Raw genomic sequence first — 19,406 nt, 5'->3', positions numbered from 1 at the left:
GTACTTAAGTAAATAGAAGCCATAATGTAATTATTAGTATTATTCTCCCTAATCAATGTTCCACAAAATTTGGCAGCATTAAAATGCATTTGTTCAATGATTTCAGGGGGCTTTATAGTCATGGGGGGGGTTATAGCCTTAATCAGATGTCATAGGGAGGAGTAAAATAGTAACAGCACAAAACTAAGAGAATAACTTCACATTGAACAGCCTGTACCCTTTACTGCCCTGAAAAAAACACAATAAGCTTATTTTGGTTCAACATATTCCACCTCAGTATCTCACCACTACAGGAGTTTCAACGTTTACATGTGAGCAATCCTTCTGGTTTTAAGAAATTTTGCTAAAAGGGCATTAGATATTTGAGATAATCCAACCCTGTTACAGCAGCCATCCTGCACTCCTGCCTCCAAGGGAGGGTTAACCTGGTTCTCTGCAGCACATCGTGGGAAGCAGGAGGCAGACAGTTCAGGCTACATGACCTGCTGAAACTTATGCTCCCTCAGCTCCTCCCCTAAACCCAAACACATCAGATGGAGATGTCTTACAGAACCCTGGCTGAGGTGTGGTGACAGATATACACGATTCAGAGGCAGCCAAGTCCTCTTTCACTCCAAGGTGACTAAAACCTTGAAGGCTGCATTAGCACAGGCTCCACATCTTAACATAAACCATCTGTAATCAGGCCATAGTGGTACTGCCTTACCAAGCAATGCAGTCATGCAACATCTGCATGGTGCAGACAACAGGCAGACTGCACACACATGTCGAATCTATCAATGAGATGTGCTATGGATGAAATCTGTCTTAGACTGTCTAGTTTCACAAAAAACTGTATTTTCTTGGTATGTTCCATGACAAGAAGAATTAATGGATTAAGGTTGTTTCCAACAGATTTTATTAACATACTTACTTCAGCACTAATATCTTGAAGAATATCCCCAAGTAAATCATCCTTGGACAGGTCCACAGTTTTCTGTAAGGTAAGATTAGCCAAACAGTTCTCAGACATATGTGCAAACCCAGTCAGGAGAACAGCAGCAAATCACTAAAGGGTTTCCACAAAACACACACAACATTTTCAGAAATGCTCCATACACAAGAGATAATAATAATAGAAGTTTGCCTCACTAGACACAAGAAACTAAAATGAGCCCTTGGTTTACTCCACTCCCACTGAAACACTGTGAACAAGTCAGAAACATTTAAATACAAAAACATAAAAACTTACATCTGTGTTTTTCTTCCCAGCACTAGCTATAAACATAGACTTAATTGTGTTTGGCTTTGACACCACAGATTTTTTCACATTCTTTTTACCAGTTGTAGATGTTTTGCCACCTTTTCCTACAGAAACAAAAAATTTTAAATTGTGAATTTTACATAAGAAAAGTTCAATGTTTACAGGTCCAGTTATCAGCAGGGATAGATAGCCAAGGTAGTCTACTTCTTCCACCTTTACACTGCTGGCTGAAATGAAGCCTAATCATCTTTCAGCTTTGTAGCAGCTGTCATGCACACACAAAAAATGAAAAACCCTCTCAGCACCCTGACTTTCCTAGTCATGTCAGAGATGCCTTTTGCATACTCCAGAAAAAGGACAAAGACACTTTACATGGAAGCATCTCCAGGGGGAAAAAAAAAAAAAAGTGTGTCCAGGAATTTGGCACTATGCTGGGATTCTCATCAGACTCAGTTTCTCAGTTTGCCATCAGATTCCATTAAAAAGTTGGAAAAATCATATGATCCCAGATTCTTACAAGCATGCAAGTATTTTAGTGGTCAAGAGAGACCACACATCCTTTAGACACTGCCTTTGAAAACCAAGAGCCCTCCCAGACGCTTTTGTTCTAGAAGTGAATCCCCATTCCACAGAAGACTGCGAGCAGAAGTGCCCTGGTAGTGCTGAAGCAGTTAATAGTGATGTGACCTCAGTTTGTGAGTTCCATCCTCTGCATCACGGGGGCTGAACAAAATCCACAGGCACAGAATGACAGAGCTTCGAGTAATCTGTCATTTGGCCATCTTTACCACATATACTGACAGCAGGAAGTTGCCCTTTTTGGGTACCTTTTAAAAGGCCCTGGAAGACATTCTTCAGTGGTCACATGCAAGTTACCTTTCTTATTGGAACTAAGAGCATCATCATCCAGATCTTCATCAAAGATTTCCCTTCCATCTTCTACATAACCTATCCCATCTGTAGAAAAACAAATTGTTAAAAAATTGCAGTTTAAATTCTGTCCTGATATTCCTGAATTTTTTACATATTTAAACATATATTCCCCCTTTAATATAGGGCAAAAGTTACAAAAGTGAGTATTAAAAACTACAGCACTCTCAGCTGTATCTTCTGTTAGACTAAGGACATTCTTACATGTTTAATTAGAAATTATCAATAACAGTACTTTTTTGGTAGAATTGTAACACTGATAACCGGAAATAAAATTTCAAGAACAGGTCTTCATGGAAAAATATTTTCATTACCTTACCAGCAGACTACTATGAGAACAATGCAAAGATTAATTTGCATTAAAAGACTGCCTTTCTCTTGTCTCCTAAAACAAATTTTAAGAATGTACTAATAATAACTTGCCTCAAGCCATGAACATTATGAAGCCTAATTGAGTTATAACACTAGAACCAAAATAACTCTCCAAATGAATCTTAACTTACCATCATCAACAATCCAGTCATCATCCTGGCGGTCTCTGACCATCTTGGAGTATTCATCCTCATCTATTTCATCATAAACACCTGTGAACTCCTCAACCTACAGTTAAGGTATATTGAGGATTAACAGTTTCCATACCATTAATACTACAGATCATCAGTTAGAATATAAAAGTTCCCAAGAATACATGTAGACTTCCTACACTGCTATATTGTCCACAACTAGTAAGCACAGTTATTCGTTAAGTTTCTTCTTTGGCAGTGATAAAAAACAAGTCATCAATTTTTAAAATTATCACAATATACTGAAACTCAAAATCTACTGAAGCACTGGCAGAGATTTCACTTGAAAATTACTTGCTTTATTGCTCATTTCGTATCACCAAAAAAAATTCTGAAAGATAAGAAACCTAGCAGTGGAGACTTCTGACCTAGGCTCTACTCTCAAACACCAATCTGAGCTCACTGAAAATGAAAGGGATTTGATGTACCCAAGCAGAGTGCTCAGAGAAAATTTGCATGTTAATGATCTACAGACTTCTGGTTTCTTTACATTTATTCACCTCAATGAGGAAGTCACTTCCTGTTGGCAGCACCACTGGACAATGTTACAGTATCAATGTTACACTGACAGATTTCAGATCTACCACTTAAATACTTAAATTTTGGTCTCTTTGTGGAAACCCAGCATATCAATATTAATGGAATTCAGTCATGTAAAGCCCTGAAATTAAAGTTTAAAATCATTTGAGGTTAAAAAAAAGTACTTCCTATCATAACATTAATTATGCGATTTTAAAAATCGGTCCTTCCCTGTGGCATAGTTCTCAAGCAATGGCAAGCATGTTTGACTTGCAGTTAACAAAACTGAGTTAGATTTGAAAACAAAAAGAAACAAATAAATTATACTAGAAAGCAGAAAAAAAAATAGAGCTACATTCAGAAAAACATACACCATTAAAAACACAAAAGCTGATCTGAAAGGCTTATTTTGTTTCCCATAACTTTTACGTATCTATAAATGGTGATTAAGCATCTCAGCTCATATTCTTTTCATTAAGAAGAAAAGATGAAGAATTTTCACCTCATATTTTAATTTTTCCCCAGCTTTGGCTTTTTTCAGACGTTCAAGTGCTTCTTGCTGGCCTCTTCTATTCTTCCTCTCACGTCTAGAACGTGATGCTGCAAAACTTCCAGAGTCATCCATAGCTGTAATTAATTAAAAACAAGAGAAATGAGTTTAGCAATGAGCTGTTGTTATCTTTGGTACTTAAGCATTCAGGGATGCATTAAGAGATGACTGAAGTTTTGCTTAAAACCAAAACCTGCTCGGCTAAAAGCACAGTCACAGATGGCTCTTCCTAAGCCAGTTCTGGAATGATACTGAAGGCATGGCTTGACAAGGAGATCAAACAGCCCTCTCATGCCAGCTCACATTCAGCATGAAGCTACCACCTAGATTTCCAAAGCACCTCTCAAATCTCATCAACCTTTCCCTGTAAGGGATCGCCCCCCCTCCTTCCTTGGGAATTTCCAGCTCCTTTTATTTTGCATGTCTCCATGACAACTCAGGAATACCAGACTTAGAGAAGGCCTACACTGCTACAAAGCAGGAATGTTTTTAGGCGGTTTCACAACATTTGAGTGTGACCAGATTGAGACAAACTAGTAATCTGTTGACAGCTGACACCCCATTTCCTCTTCCACTTCCTTCCCTTCCAAATGCTCTCCCCAGCAAGCTGCTTTCTACTTCTCCCGACCTTTTTCTTTCTCTTAACTTGGTGCAGGAACACCTACCTGACCACAGGGATCAAGTGGACCCAATCCAACTTATAAAAGCAAACAAACAGCCCAGGGACAAGGCTGCGGGTTCAGTGCGAGGAGCTGAATACCCCGTGCAGGCAGAGGAGACCGAAGGCTGGCCAGGTGGCCACAGGAGCAGGGCAGTCCCCACCCGGTGGCAGGAGGACATCAACTTGTGAATAGAGCTGCACCCAGGCAGTGTAGCTGGGACAACTCCGGATTCGTATTGCTCAGGGCTCGGGTAAAAGGCGCATTTACACTGCCTGCTGGCCCATGGGGGAGAAGTGCAAAGATGGACCGCTTTGAGCGCGTTTATCTTCTGTCAATTCTTCGCCTTTACTGTACGCCAGCGTCTCAGACAACGCACTCCTTTGGGACAAGCGTGTTTTCAGCCCCAGCCAGGACCGCCCGCGCCCGCCGCTGCCCCCAGGGCTGAGAGTGCCCCCGCCGGAGACGCGACCCGGGAGAGACACCGGTGCGGGGCTCCACTGCCGGTGCGGGGCTCCACTGCCGGTGCGGCCCGAGCCCGCCCCCCGGGCGTATCCCCCCGTTCCGCGCCCGCCCGGAGAGGGTCCCCCCGCTGGGGCAGCGCGGACGCGGCCCCGCCGAGCTCCCCCCGAGGGACGCGGGACCCTCACGCTGCGCTGTCCGCCCCCACCACGGCCGCCCGCCCGCCGCGTACGCGCGCTCCCGCGCCCGGTGCGCGCGCGCTCGCCCTCCCTACCGCCAGCGCCGCTGCCCCGTCGCCCCCCGCCTGACAGCGAAACGCCGGCGCCTCCGAGGGACAGGCAGGAGGACAAAGACAGAGGCCCCGGCCGCCCCGCCGCCCCCGGGTCTCACCGTCCCGGCCCCGAGCGCCGCTCTCGGCCATGGCGCTCGCGCCAAAGGCTCCCGAAAGTGGCGCGAGACGGGAGCCCCGCGCGCCGCCGCCGGGGCCGCATCCAATCAGCGGGCGCGGGGGCGGGGGCGGGGCCGCCCCGGACGCTGGGGGAGCGCGGCCCGCGCGAAGGGCCCGGCCCGGCCCGGCCCGGCCCGGCCGCCTCCCGCCCCCGCGGGGTCCGGAGCGGGAACGGAGCCCGGAGGCGGGCGGAGACGCTTCCTGCGAGAGGCCTGCACCGCCGGGCCGCGACCCAGGCCTGGGTCGGGCCCGCTGCTGCTGCCGCGTCTTTGCAGGCGCTCGTTCGGCGTCAGGGCCCGCGGTACCCGCGAGTTGCGTCTGAAGGATCTGAGCAGGGCTCCATCTGCTGCAGGGGCCCATAGCCCGTACGGGTCCGGTGCCGCAGTTGGGGTAAATCCATGTTTAAATGCTTTGTCGTAAATATATAATGTCTCAATGTTATGTATAAAATATATCTCTTGAGCTGGTAGGAGGCGGTGGTTGATGCCAGTTGGATAAAAGCTGGAGCCAGGCATGAGGGTGAAGCATCACCTGCAACATCGTGGTCAGCGGTCGGTCAGTCCCTGCTGGGAAAAACGGGCATTTCCCACACGGTTTCCATCGACATGTAACCACTGAAGGTTGAACAGTGATCATGACAAGACTAACATATGTAGAAGCCATGGTGTTCTTTTTGCATATTTAAAGTAGGTATTATGCTCTATCACAATATTCAGTAATTTCAGTAAATTACTCCCTAGAATCTTTCAGAGGCAGTAGTGGTTGGCCAGCTTAGTGACAAAATATGGTTTTATATATGTCTCTGTGTGTGTGTATATATTTTATATAAATATATTTTACATAGTTATAATTACTTGCACATAGAGTTTTTAATATATATATTATATTGGATGCCCTCCTTATTTTCCAAGCCCCTTTTCATTTTTATTTTCTTGCTACAAATAAAAAAAAAAAAAAGTAGATTCAGACTGGATTTCTGATATCTCAAGAGGCCAAGTGGTGTGTGGAAGGTTCTGAGAAAAGACCCATCAGACCTTTATCCTTGCATACCCCTGACTTGGTCAGGGTGGGGAGGTGGGGTATGTTCTGTTCATTTTGATGCTACAGAGATACCTTCACTCAAATCTGTCAAGAGTACTTACACAACAGCCTTCAGCTGAGGAGCAAGGACTGTGTCCATAAAAAGATATATTTCAGTTTCAAGCATAGATGGGGAAAGTTTTTAACAGCTTCAATTAAGACAAATGGAGCTTTACAAGTCCTCTCTTCTAAAAGGGTTCAGATCTGTCTGTGTGTGCATTCAGAAACCCAGGGAAACTGATGGGGTTCATGCTGTTTCACTACAGATTAACCTCAATATTTTGTCCAAAAACATCAGTGCTGGCCAGTCATTACTCAAAGAACCTACCACCTTCATTTGCATAATTTTGTAGAGAAGCATTTACTGCTCATAAAAATATACAGGCACTGACTCCAGCTTCTTGCAAAGGCAGGTGGCACCACATGGCTCTCTCCTTAGGGCTGATACGCTTTTGCAGAAATGTGAACTAGTATTATTTGGTCTGGATATACTGACTGTTTCCAGCTCTCCCAAGGAGAGGATTTATATGGTTCTGAAAATGAAAATTACTTTCCTTCTTTCTCCACCAGGACTCCTTTGCATTGGTAAGAGAGAAATAAAAAACCTCCCAGTCCTCCTAACTTACATACCCAGGTGCTAGTACAACATTATCCCACTGCTGGATCTAGTCTTGGGTGGAAGCAGACGAGTGACCCCAGCCACCTGTGGCAGCTCCCTGGTGCTGAGAGAGGCTGGACACCTTGGCAGCCAGAATGCCCATTCCCAGGGAGAATGAGACCCCTCTTTCAGCAGTACGTAGTTAATAGGCCAGCTTAGCTGTAGCAAACCTGCATCCTTGGAAACACTGACAGCTACAGGAAGAATGCCTCTCTGAACTACTGTCCTGGTTTCCACTGGGATCAAGCTGATTTTCTTCCTAGTAACTGCTGTGTTTTGGATTCTGGAAATAGTAATGCTGATAACACACTGATGTTTTGGTTCTGCTGAGCAGTGTTTACACTAAGTCAAGGGCTTTTCAGCTTCTCACCCCACCCCACCAGCAAGGAGGCTGCAGGGCACAAGAAGCTGGGAGGGGACACAGCCAGGACAGCTGACCCCAGCTGATATTCCATACCATAAGATGTTGTGCCCAGTATGTAAACGGGGTGGGGGGGGAACTGACCAGAAGCCACTGCTCAGGAACTGTCGGAGCATCAGTCAGTGGGTGGTGAGCAATTGCACTGTGCATCACTTACTTTGTATATTCTAATTACTGTTGTTCTTTTCCTTTTCTCTCCTAGTAAACTGGTTTTGTCTCAACCCCCATATTTACTTTGGGTTTTTTCCCCCAGTTCTTTCCCACATCCCACTCAGGGGGCAGGTGGGAAAGTGAGTGAGTGGCTGTGTGCTGTTTAGCTGCCTGCCAGGTTAAACCACAACACCTACAGACAGCCTCTCCTTCACAGCAGTTTGCTTTACTTCTTTTTTTAAACATGTGCACAAACCAAGATCACATCACCAAGCATGATGTGGGATTCAAAATCAGAAGTTACTCAATTTTTAAGCTACAATACATAAACATTTATAAAATAACAATATCTCTAAATTCTTCAGTTTGAATAAAAACAGAGTGCCACTGCATTTCACATATACCTAGCCTTCACATGCTTTGGATTTTTTAATTGACTGGATTTCAATGTTTTTGATTAAAATTAAACAGTACTCTTTGTCAGCTGTCACATGAACAGTGGCATGTTTGTCATTCAGGTGGTGCCGTCATTTGAGCCAGTACACAGTGATACAGTTAATTTCCCAAACTGAAGTTGTTGCCATAGCTCCACTGTGGGACAGTGCAGATCAAACAAAAGACTTTTTCATGGATACTAGTTCAATCCTGACATTCATCTCTGGCCATAACAAGAATGCATCTAACAGCACAACATAACAAACATATTTAAATGCTGTAGAAAAAAAAAAAAAAGATTGGGGGAGCAAGGGATGGGCTTTGCTTTGGGAAGGAAAAATAACCCAGCAAGATTTGAGACTTCCTCTGCTAAAGGCTTCATCACAGCAGATTGCTTTGAGCTGATCTTTAACCTCCCTTTGGACAATCATACAAGAACAACTTTGCTCAATTGTCTTTTAAGAACAAGAAGTGGGAATTCTGCTGGTGGTTCAGAGCCAACAAGTTTCCCTCAAGACAAGCGTGATAGCTGCAGAGAAAAGTGCAAGACAAGCACAGTAACAAAGATGGTAGGCAGCCAAAAACACAGTACGGAAGAAGAAGCTCAGGAAACTCCCAGATATCAACAAAAGGTGACAAAGATGTATTTTCTTTTTTGTTTTCTCAAAGCTGTCATTTAAATATGTAAGTTATTAATAGTAAATACTGTAAACTCATTGCAAGTGTTCCAAGATAATATAAACAGTAGTTTACATTGACATAGGAAAGTACAAATGGGGTATAGTACCAAAACTAAGTTAAATGGACAAAGTAATTATTGAGGATTATTTTTGTCTTCCTTTTAATGACTAGAGTGTGCTTGATCTGCTGCAAAAGCAGTAGGACAAAAAGTTAAAACTCTCAGATGCAGATGTTACACATTAAGCTTATGGTTGGTAATGCTTTTGATGATGGAAAAGAATCCGTTAAAAGTAAGAGTGGTGGTATAGAAACAAGGCCAGTAAATCGTGAATGACAGCAAATTCACCTGTACTATGTCTACCTCAAAATGCGTAAATATTATTATATTGTTGTTAAGTACAGACTGTCTTTGTGAAGAACTGTGTGTGTGTGCATGCTACTCAAGATATCAGTGTATATGTTCTATGTGTATGTTTCCTACAGACATGGAGTATTTCATTATCTTACTTTTAATCATTACATTGGTCTGAATTGATGCACATTATCACTAGATTAACTTCAAGTTTTTCCTTCTAGTTTCATCCAGCTCTGACCACTTCTGCAGCTGCTTACTAAACAGTGCTATTCATGTGACATTTCAACATGAATTATTTAACTTTTCAGAGGACCAAACTCAAAAAAAAGCACAGATTTCATAAATTAAAAGAAATCTCAAATTATTACTTTACAAGATGTCTTTGCTTTCAAAACTCTTCATGTATACGTAACTGACAAGTATGAAAAAAATAAATGCTTCTCCTTTTGTTTATCAATAATGATAATGCAGACATTTATGTTAAAAGCGTAAATTCCTTCCTTACCAGGCCTCTGAATGCCTTTTGTTCACTGCACATCTCGTTTTAATTTCCTACCTGAGTTACTTCCTAACATCAGGATGAAGAGAATAAAGTTGTTATTAGGATGTTAAGGCTCTGAAATAAAAACGTGAAATAGAAAAAAGAACACGTACTAATTTCCATTATGATAGAAAAAAAAGGTCTATGGAATGAACATTCAGAGATACTTCTTTTCTTTCTTAAACAAACACAGTTCAATTCTGATTGCAGTTAAATTACAGCAAATCCTGGTAACTGGACCAGAATTGGTGGAATTATGCTAACTGGAACAGAGAGCAGAATCTCATCACCTGCTTGCCTAATACAATATTCCTATTCAAGCCTAGAAGAAAAGTACAAAATATTATAATATACATTAAATAGGGAAGACAAGTGAGAGCAAACTCACAGAAAATGAGCCCTCACATAATTATAATGTCTAAGAATTAAGTCTGATACCAATGGTATTCAAGAGCATACAGTTATTGCCACAGCATGAAAGTCTCTGTTTTAACTACTTTCAATGCTCTCTCTTTGCAATTGCACCAAAATGAACAATTATTGTATAAACAGAACATTATTGCAGAGAGGCTGTTAAATTTCGAGACCTGGATGAAGATCAAATGTGCTTCCATGCATGAATACTCTCAGCATTCACTATTTCACATCCCTTTGGCAGAAAGGAGGACAGCATCATGAGATGCTGCTAAGTCTTCTTGTAATCTTGACAACTCTGTTGCTGGACTGGTGCTAGGGAAGGACTGTGAGCAGGGCTGCCTGGAGATGGGAGTCAGGATCAGCTAGGACAAGTCCATGGTGATGGGACTGGTCTCAAAACAAACCACAAACACAACTCAGGATCAGCTCTGGTGATGGTAACCTGGGTCAGATGCAGCCCAGTGATCACCTGGCAAGCTGTAGAATGGTCTGGGTTTGAAGGAACCTTAAAGGTCATTTAGTTCCAACCCATGTGTCACAGGCAGGGACGCCTTCCACTGGACCAGATTGCTCAAAGCCCCATCCACTTCCACTGGGGAATCACCAAACAAGTCCATTGGACAAGGCAGGTTCCAGGTCAGGCTGGGGAGCCAGGGACATGGCTGTGGCTGAGCTGGATGGAGACCACCACTCCTACATCTCAGCTCCAGCAAGGACCAACAGCGCAGGCCAGAACTCAGAGCCCACGAGCAGAGGGCAGAGGACCCAGGTGAGGCTTGGTCAGGGTTGTCAGTGCCCTCAGCCTTGGCAACAGCTCCCGTTCCCCACAAACAAGGTGTGTCCTCACACCTGAGAGCTCAGAAGGGGGAGGGGGTTTAGTTGGTGTGGGTTGTCAGTGGATAGCTTTATGGACACTCAACCAGGGCAGGGACAATGGCCTGGGAAGGGGCCACAGCAGATGAAACTAAAGGGTGGCAGGAGCCCTATAGAACAGCCCCAAGGGGCTGCCAGGTGGGTTCTGGGAAGAGGTTCACTCAGGAGCTGGGGTTCACTCAGGACAGGGGGCTAGTACAATGAGGACACCAAAGTCCAGTCAGGCTGATGGCGCAGGAGGAATTGCAGGAGAGGATCCCACAGAGCCATGGGCCAGGCCCCAGCTCAGGAAGGTCTGATCTTGCTATCAGGGTGCAGCAAGGGGCAGCTGCTCCATAAGGACAGGGAGACAATGACATGATATGGCTGGTGGGGGTGGGGGACTTGACACCCAGGGCTACGTCCCACAGACCCAGGCAGGGTGAGCTGGCAGGCCCAGCTGAGAGTCCAGATCATCACACAAGATTTTGGACCTGCCATATTACCACAAGCAAGGCAGAAACACAAGTCAGATCACAAATCAGGTCAGGTCTGGTGATGGTGTCTCCTTGTGTTTTGCTGTTCCAGTGGCATCTGATCTTGCTTTCCAATACTAGCAAGTCACAATTTTTTCATTTCTTTCAAGTCCAGCTTTTGATTCTTCCTGTGGACACTAGCAGGAAAGTAACTGTGAACCTGAGAGGAAAGGTCTTTCCAGTTAGGCTTGGTACTTGATTTGCCTTAGTTTAGGCAAAATGGAAGAAGCTGTTACAGGAAGAGGCATTCAGATAATAACTAGCTACCAGATAGTCATTTTACAGTACATAAAGTAGGTGTTTTGCCTTAAATAAAATACGTGTCTTTACCCAGATTATGAGACTCTCCAGTTACTAAGTTTTTGGTACCCAAAATATTAATGTGAATGTAAAAATCACTCAAATGCAGTTTACAGTATGATTTTTTATGTTTCACTTGGCAGGTTTGCATCTGGAATAGTATGGGAAAAAAGCTGTGAAGGCACTTGCATGAAATATTGACAAATGGAAAGATAAAGGTTGACAGGAACAGTGGAGAGAAAAAAAAAAGTATTGGGAACTTGTAATCCTGGAAAAGATAGTGCGACAGAATACTGATGATCAGTCCGAGAAATTTGAAATTGAGCTGGCAGAAAAGGAAGGCACCAGAGAGATTGAAAATGGATAGAAGTGAGTGCAATACAAATATGTTCAAGAAAGGTAGTCTTAGCTTTGTGTGGATTTGAGGAGATTGGAGTGCTTATCTGGAAAGCCAGAAGAAGAGAAAAAAGGATAGGAGGGATAACAACACAGTTTAAATGTAAATAGTAAAGAGATTTTTCTTAAATTATGTTTTATCTGTGACAATAAGAAGGAGGGCAGAGAATATGAATCATTTAGACAAAGTTTATACTGAGATAAAGTAGAGAGAACTGTAGCATTCAGCATTGTATTTCTTGGTAGCAGTAAAGTTGCAGCTGTAGTCCTGTGCTTGCACCACTCTGTAAGAAATCTACAAAGAACCCAAAATAGAGCAGGGAGGATAATGAAAAAAAGTATAACATATGAAAATGAAAACATTATAACATGTAACCTATGAGAAATTATTGCAACTGGGGCAGTTTAGAAAAGTCATGAAACATGTAACAAAAGTACCAACCTGCCTGCTGAATGTCAGCTCTCTACTCCAAATCCTCAAACTGTTGTTTCAAAATCTTAACCACAGTAGTCATACAAAAGCCAAGGAAAGTAAATCTGTTCTCTGTGTCCAGTAGAAAAAGCAAGCAGTGGCAATAGTTTGCAGCAATGGAGGTTCAGATTAGACATTCAGAAAAACTTTCTGGTAAGAGTGAACAGTGTTGGGTGGATTAAATAGATAATTTGGGTTCTGGGAAGGGAAGGACCAACAGAGGTTAGCTAATCTAAGTGCTTTCTAACCTCTGAGCATCCATCAGGAAAGTCTCACTGCTGAGAATCTCTCAACCCTTCCCTAACAACATTTACTCAGTAAGTAAAAGCTTGATTATTAAAATTAGCAAGGACAATCTATGGCAGCTGGAGTGGGGTCAGTAGCTCTGACCGAGGCAGCTGTGACCGGTGCAGAGAGATGGTCCCAAAAGGAATCACCTTCCCGAGGCCCGGTGTCTTCCCTCAGCTGCTGGCAGGAGGGCCCTTGCAGAGTCTGTCAGCTCTTCAGTGATTGTCAGCTCGTGATTCCAGCTCAGCTCTGCAGGGCAGCCTCCAGGCCAGACCAGGGAGAGAGGAGAGGCTCGTGTGGCTGTTCCACATGGGGAAGCTTTATTAGTTCGGCGAAGGGGAGCCAGGGACAAACATCTCTCCATCTCGCAGGGGCACAGGGCTGCCTTTATAGGGATCCAGGGGGTGGGTGTCAGAGGGTGAGGGCCAATGGGTTACAAAGGATCTGCATAGGGTCTCCCAGAGATTCTGGGTCTGTCTTCTTCTCGCCGTAACTGAAGAGTAGCTCCCTTTCCAGGGGAGTTCTGCTGGGAGATTGAGCACTCGCCTTATCTCAGCAGACGTCCCTCCAGGGTGGGGGCTGGGCATACCCCACAACAATCTAATAACAGGACAGACCAACTTAACATTTCCCACCATCTCTCTGACTCTGGAAGAATGAAATGAAGACAGATACCCTCTTGGTCAAAACCCAGCCATGATTTCTCACCATTTTCTTCAGAAGTGCTTATAAAAGTAGTTCATGAAAGAGCAAGAACACAAAGAACCTGCCCCGAAGTGGGTAACCCCACTTATTCAAAACAGTGCGACAATCACAGATGAATGGCACCACCAAAGGCCACTATTTTCAAGAATTTGTGTATTTCAGGTGGTTTACATGTAAACCATATCAGAATTAACATGACATTTTTAGTTAAACTCTTACATAAAGACTGACTAATTTGATTCTATACAAGTATCCTCGTATACGGATTTTATTAAACGTCCTTGAACATGGATTTTTTTAAACATCACATCACATCTTCACTATGGAATTGTGGAAAGAACCAGGTATAAAATCACACTGTACCAAATCCCATGTTTTTACTTTTCATAATTTATGGACTTTAATTGCACATAGAAAAACTTTGTGGATTTAATCTGCATACATTTTATAAGACTATTTCATAAATAGTGAATATTTTTGATTTATTCTGACAAAAAGAGGATCGTTTATAAGCACTGTGTGTTCCACTGGAATGATGAACTGCATCTTAAAAATTAATTAAATCTACACTATCAGCCAACATTACATGGAAGCAGCAAAGTGATTGGTGTTGGAGGCAATGAAAACCTATAGGGTGTAGTTAAATTCATACCTTTCATTCTCTACCTTTTTTTCCCATCTACACAGGATGGAAAAAATATCTACCACTGTGGGATTTTAATCTCAGTCTAAAAATATATGATTTAACTAATTGATCATCTCAGCAATAAGGTATCTTTTTCTGCTATTTTTAACTATTAATTCTAGCACGTCTAGAATTAGCATGACATTGATAGATACATAGATACATAAATACAGGGATTCCTGCATACACAGATACATACATAGAAACACAGTATTTTAACAAATCTGCTCCAGACATAAACCATTCCTTTATCATACAAAGTCTTGCAATTGACCTTACAAAGTCTTGCACTTAAAACCTTCAGTATCCAAAATATATCCATTGAAGCAAAATTCATTGAAGCTCATCAGTTAAATATTCAATAATTTATTCTGTTTTCTCGTAGATGCTTGGCTTTGAAGTCAAACATTATTTAACCACACAGTTTTTTTCATGGTTTCCTGATGACTTTTGAACAGAAATTACCTGAGGGTCTGCTTCTCTTCCTTATGACTCAATTATAGGTCAGAAGACTTCTTCAGCCTCTCTCAGGCAAAGACCATTTTAAATGCAACTTCTGCTGTGCTAACTAGTGCTTGAGATCCATGAAGCTCAGAGAAGGATGATACTTTCAGTTTAAGAAATGAGAGGATTTAAATGTAACATCTAAACATATTACCTTTTTTATCTTTTTCATACTTTGAGAATTTATTGTTGCAGTTTGAGAACTGAAGTTCTGTATTAAAAAACCCCAAACCACAATGTGTCAGGTGGAACCTTCCTAACAACTGAGTTTCTTTCCCTGTTTGGTGCCTATTTAATTCAGACCTTGAAATTAGTGTTAGGAAGATTGGGATCATGGTTTCCTGGCTTGTTTGCCTGTAATTTATACACCCTGGGACAAGATTTTTATGCATCAGATGTTTGTTCAACCCAAGCAGGTGTTCCAAAGAGCTCAGTCATTAAAGGCCATGGCGATGTGTCCCTGTTACTTGTGAAGAAGTAGCAGGAAGCTGCCCAGGAGACCATGATCAGCCTGGCACAGGATATTGGTTACAGAAAATAAATTAGATGCATGAACCTCCCTACCCAAGACTCTTGCTCCACTATTCTTTTAAAAGCTGGCTGACTTGTAAGGATTCACAGAAGACCATCTATTGAGCTTTTCCAATCAAACCTAATTTGTATTTATTTATTTTAGAGAGTAAAGAAGACACACTCCAGCCTTTTGAAAGCTCATTTAGCCCCAACAGCTAGAAGATGATGCAGTTTAGGATACCTTATTCAAGATACCAAATATGTTGACTAAGATTATCAGACAAATTCCATTTGGACAGACATGACAGAGCCTACATCCTTCTCTCTGCCATTATTTCAACTTCCTCTCTCTCTTGTAATGAAGTACACAACATTTTTTTTCATGCTCTTCAAACAGAAGAGCAGAATACACAAAGTATTCACCAGAGGTGGAAATTAAATAAGCAGCACAAAAAGTATTCCGCTTTCACTTTGAAATTCTGGCCCAGCTTAGATAGGTGATAACACTACTGCAAGAGAGACATCATTCTTTAATGTTACATGTATATGGAAAAGCTTATCTGTAGGGAAGATGAATCAAAATGCACCTGGAGTCAATAGCACACTCTCAGCATGAAAGCAAAGATGAAATTCGGCCTTCCATACTCAAAAGAAATAGAAGGCAAGGGAATTTGCATTTCCAGTATATTGGCAATCATCCAACTTCAAGAAAGTCCGCTTCTCTTTCATCTCTATTCCTGTACACCTGCCTGGTCAGGGAGGGCTGGACGCTGACCCTGGATATGGATATGTCCATACCTGGTGCTACTCCTTCAGGACACCAGCACTGGTCTCTGAAGAGCTGGCATACGTGGTTGGGTTTATAAAAGGGCTGCCTGCTACCTATGGCTGCTCCAGCCCTAGCACTGCTCATCTGTGCTGCCCAAATATTCTTCTAACAGCATAACTCCTGCAAATATTTTTCCTGAGAAAATGAGCTACGAATTTCAGACCAAGTGCTGCATTGATCGTGGTTTAATAATTTCCCTTGAGTATGCTCTCCATGATGTGTGAGTAGTTCTTGCAGAAACACTGATAAAGGAACTTAGTTATAAGGAAAAGATTCAGCTGTGAGATTCACTTAGTTTGGCTACTGTTTTTCTTGCTTAGTCACCTCCTTTGACATGTATTTTCCTTTTTTCTTGACTGCTGTCTCATTCTTTCTTTTCACATTCTCTTTTCTTGCTACTTTCTTTCTCATCTCCTCTTATTTACTTACCCCTTTCCCTTTCACATAGTTCATACATTTTTTGTATTACACTTGGTTTTCCTTGAAAATGTGCAGAAGATAAAGACATTTGAAATTCAGGTCTCAAGACCCTGAGACACAATTCTCTTGTAACTCCTCACAGGTCTGAATGGCCTTAGATGCTCGTGTCCTTTGATGAAGTCTGATTTTTAAAACCAACACTGACAGTGCCCGGTGAAGCTAAGTACTGCTGCAATCCACTTTTTCCATTCTATCAATGTTAACAATAGCGAATGGAGCCTCTCTGTTCTAAAAATTTTTGGTTTTATATTACCTTGGTCACATTCTCATGCTATTTAGGAGTAAGAAGTATGGTAATTCAGCCGTGTAGAAGCTACAGTTGTGTGTGTTGAAGCAGCTATATGGGACAACCGAAGATGTAGTCGTGGCTCCTGGGCAGGTGTCAGCCAGATTCCATGTGAAGGGCCTGGGAACTCTGAATTTGCCTATGATAGAAGCATTTCTCTGCGTTTAGAGAGAGATGCTACTATTACAGCCATGTCCTTGTATCCATCTCTCGGCAGAACAGAACGCCGCTTTTGCCAAAACTGTTAAAATTGCTTTCACTAAAAAGCAATTTACTTTCTTTAGCACCAAGAATTTGGTACTCCCAGCCCCGTGCCCCTGCCCGGGGAGGGCAGCGGGCAGTCGCTCTCAGGCAGCCCGGCGGGCGGGCGCTACGCAGGCGCTGCCCCAGGACCGCGGTGAGGCGGGCGGGAGCTGTCCGCTCAGCACCGCCCGCCTTCGGCAGGTTCGGAACCAGCCGCCGCGGGCTCGCTCTGAGGGGGTACCGAGGCCGCCCGGCCCGGCTGTGCAGCCGCGTCCGGGGTAGGGGCGGACATGCCGGTGCGGCTCTTGGTGCGGCCCTGCCTCCCGAGCGCCCGCACCGCTCCGGCACTGACCGCGCCTGCCGTGCTTGGGACACGGTTCGGGGTTTGTGCCAGCAGCGCCCTTGTGGCCAAGAGGGCCAATGGGATCCTGGCGTGAATTAGGGAGAGCACTGCCAGCGGGTCGAGGGAGGTGATCCTGCCCCTCCACTCAGCCCCGGTGAGATGAGTGCATCTGGAGTGCAGTGTCCAGTTCTGGGCTCCTCAGTACAAGACAGACATGGAGATCCTGGAGTGGGTCCAGTGGATGGCAACAAATATGATCAAGGGACTGGAGCATCTCTCTAATAAGGACAAGCTGAGGGAGTTGGGCCTGTTCAGCCTCTACGAGAGACAACTGAGAAGGGACCTCATTAATGTGTATAAATATCTAAAGGGGGTGCCAAGATGATGGAGCCTTTTGGAGGGGTTGCCAAGCTTAGGGACAAGAAGCACGGGGAGAAACTGATGCACAGGAAGTTCCACCTAAACATGACGAAGAACTTCTTTCCTGTAGAGGTGACCGGTCACTGGCACAGATTGTCCAGAGAAGTTGTGCAGTCTCCCCCACTGGAGATGTTCAAGAACCTCCTGGACGCGGTCCTGCGCCACGTGCTCCGGGATGGCCCTGCTGGCGCGGGGAGGCTGGAGCGGCTTCCCCCGCGCTCCCTCCGGCCGGGCCCATTCCGGGCTCCGGTGACTTGCGGGGGCGGGGCCCGCGCCGCGGAGCCGCCGTGGGCAGCGCGCGGTGGCGCGGCGGGGCAGCAGCCAACCAGAAGCCCGCATGCAAATGAGCCGGGCCCGCCCCCCACGCGCGGAGCGGGGCGGGGCCCGCCGGTTGCCGTGGCGACGCGAGCGGCCGAGCCCCCGGGCGGCTCCCGGGAAGACCCCCCGCGCCGGGCGGGCCCGGGCGGCGGCCATGCCAGTGCGTGCGGCCGGTGCTGAGTCAGGAACAGGCATCTCCAAATCCCCCTCCGAGACCATGGAGGAGCTGGAACACACCTGCCCACAGCCTCGCCTGGTGAGTCGGGCCCGGCTGCGGCCCGCCCGCTCGAGCCGCCCTGGGCGCTGCGGGGCCGCTGGGCCGGGGGCAAGGGAGGGAGCCCCCGGGCGGCCGGTGCCGCCTCACGGCGGGTCCCTTTGTGCAACGCCAGGGAAGGGGCGAGCGAAGGCTGTCCCAGATGGGCTGTGCCGTGCTGTGCAGGAACTCGGGGCAGTGCGGTGACAGCCAGGCAGGATTCCTGGTCCCCGCGTTAAAAACCCGGATCCCCCGTGCTCCCGACGGGCCAGGGCGCGCCCGGGTACCGGCGCGGTTGCCGCATGTGCGCGGGTGGCGGGAGCGGCGGCGGGAGGCGTGTGGTGTCAAAGCCGTGTTACGATCTAAAAAGCTCCCTGTTTCCAGTAGTGAATGCAGAGGAGCGGCCCGCGCTCCAAGGAGCCGGCGGCGGGGAGCGATGGCCGGTCCCAGCCTCTCCCGGTGCCGCTCCCGCCGGGAATGGCAGTCCCCGGGGACTCCTCAGTGACCGACCGCCGGGCCGTGCTCTGCCCTGTGGGCCGGCTCTTGGCCGGATTACTGCGCCCAGGAATGGCAAATCCCGTTTTTCTCAACTTTAAAAGTCCGGCGAGGAGTTGCCCGTTCGATTCAGGATGTGCAAGGAAGAAGAGAGTCTCGGAGAGCTGCGGTTTTTGGGGGGACAGGAGAATGAGGGAGGGCCGGGAGAGTGATACTTGAAATAACTCCTCTGATGTTCTTTGCTTAAAGACCTCTTCAGACCGTGTAGGCAACTTTACGAGGCTGCTGTACCCCAAGAATTCAGGTTCTGAGAGCTGTCCTTCTTTTCATGTGCTCACTTAAAATATCTCGAATGTTTCCTTGCTTCTTATTTAAA

The 19,406-nt window shown here is 45.2% G+C and overlaps 2 protein-coding genes across 13 annotated transcripts in view; one reads left to right on the top strand and one right to left on the bottom strand.

Moving 5' to 3' along the window:
• The window catches only part of POLA1 (DNA polymerase alpha 1, catalytic subunit), a 188,091-nt gene extending 182,668 nt beyond the window's left edge, over nucleotides 1-5,423 (bottom strand). For 2 of the 5 annotated variants that reach the window (XM_032100856.1, XM_032100857.1), the window contains exons 1-6: nucleotides 5,317-5,423; nucleotides 3,758-3,882; nucleotides 2,677-2,773; nucleotides 2,120-2,200; nucleotides 1,232-1,347; nucleotides 914-976 (exon numbers count right to left, since the gene is read on the bottom strand). In XM_032100856.1, the coding sequence (XP_031956747.1) occupies nucleotides 914-976; nucleotides 1,232-1,347; nucleotides 2,120-2,200; nucleotides 2,677-2,773; nucleotides 3,758-3,882; nucleotides 5,317-5,347 (513 nt within the window). In that variant the 5' untranslated portion in view covers nucleotides 5,348-5,423. Of the gene's footprint in view, nucleotides 1-913; nucleotides 977-1,231; nucleotides 1,348-2,119; nucleotides 2,201-2,676; nucleotides 2,774-3,757; nucleotides 3,883-4,470; nucleotides 4,908-5,200; nucleotides 5,272-5,316 lie in introns of those variants that run through there. The other 3 variants (XM_032100859.1, XM_032100858.1, XM_032100860.1) reach the window with 3 other exon arrangements.
• Nucleotides 5,424-5,511: 88 nt separating this feature from the next.
• The window catches only part of PCYT1B (phosphate cytidylyltransferase 1, choline, beta), a 44,103-nt gene continuing 30,208 nt past the window's right edge, over nucleotides 5,512-19,406 (top strand). For 2 of the 8 annotated variants that reach the window (XM_032100849.1, XM_032100853.1), the window contains exon 1: nucleotides 18,366-18,538. In XM_032100849.1, the coding sequence (XP_031956740.1) occupies nucleotides 18,437-18,538 (102 nt within the window). In that variant the 5' untranslated portion in view covers nucleotides 18,366-18,436. Of the gene's footprint in view, nucleotides 8,751-18,365; nucleotides 18,539-19,406 lie in introns of those variants that run through there. The other 6 variants (XM_032100852.1, XM_032100846.1, XM_032100847.1 and 3 more) reach the window with 6 other exon arrangements.

This window comes from Corvus moneduloides, chromosome 2, assembly GCF_009650955.1.
Source record: "Corvus moneduloides isolate bCorMon1 chromosome 2, bCorMon1.pri, whole genome shotgun sequence".
Lineage (NCBI taxonomy): Eukaryota > Metazoa > Chordata > Aves > Passeriformes > Corvidae > Corvus > Corvus moneduloides.
This window is presented reverse-complemented; position numbering and strand designations above follow the sequence as displayed.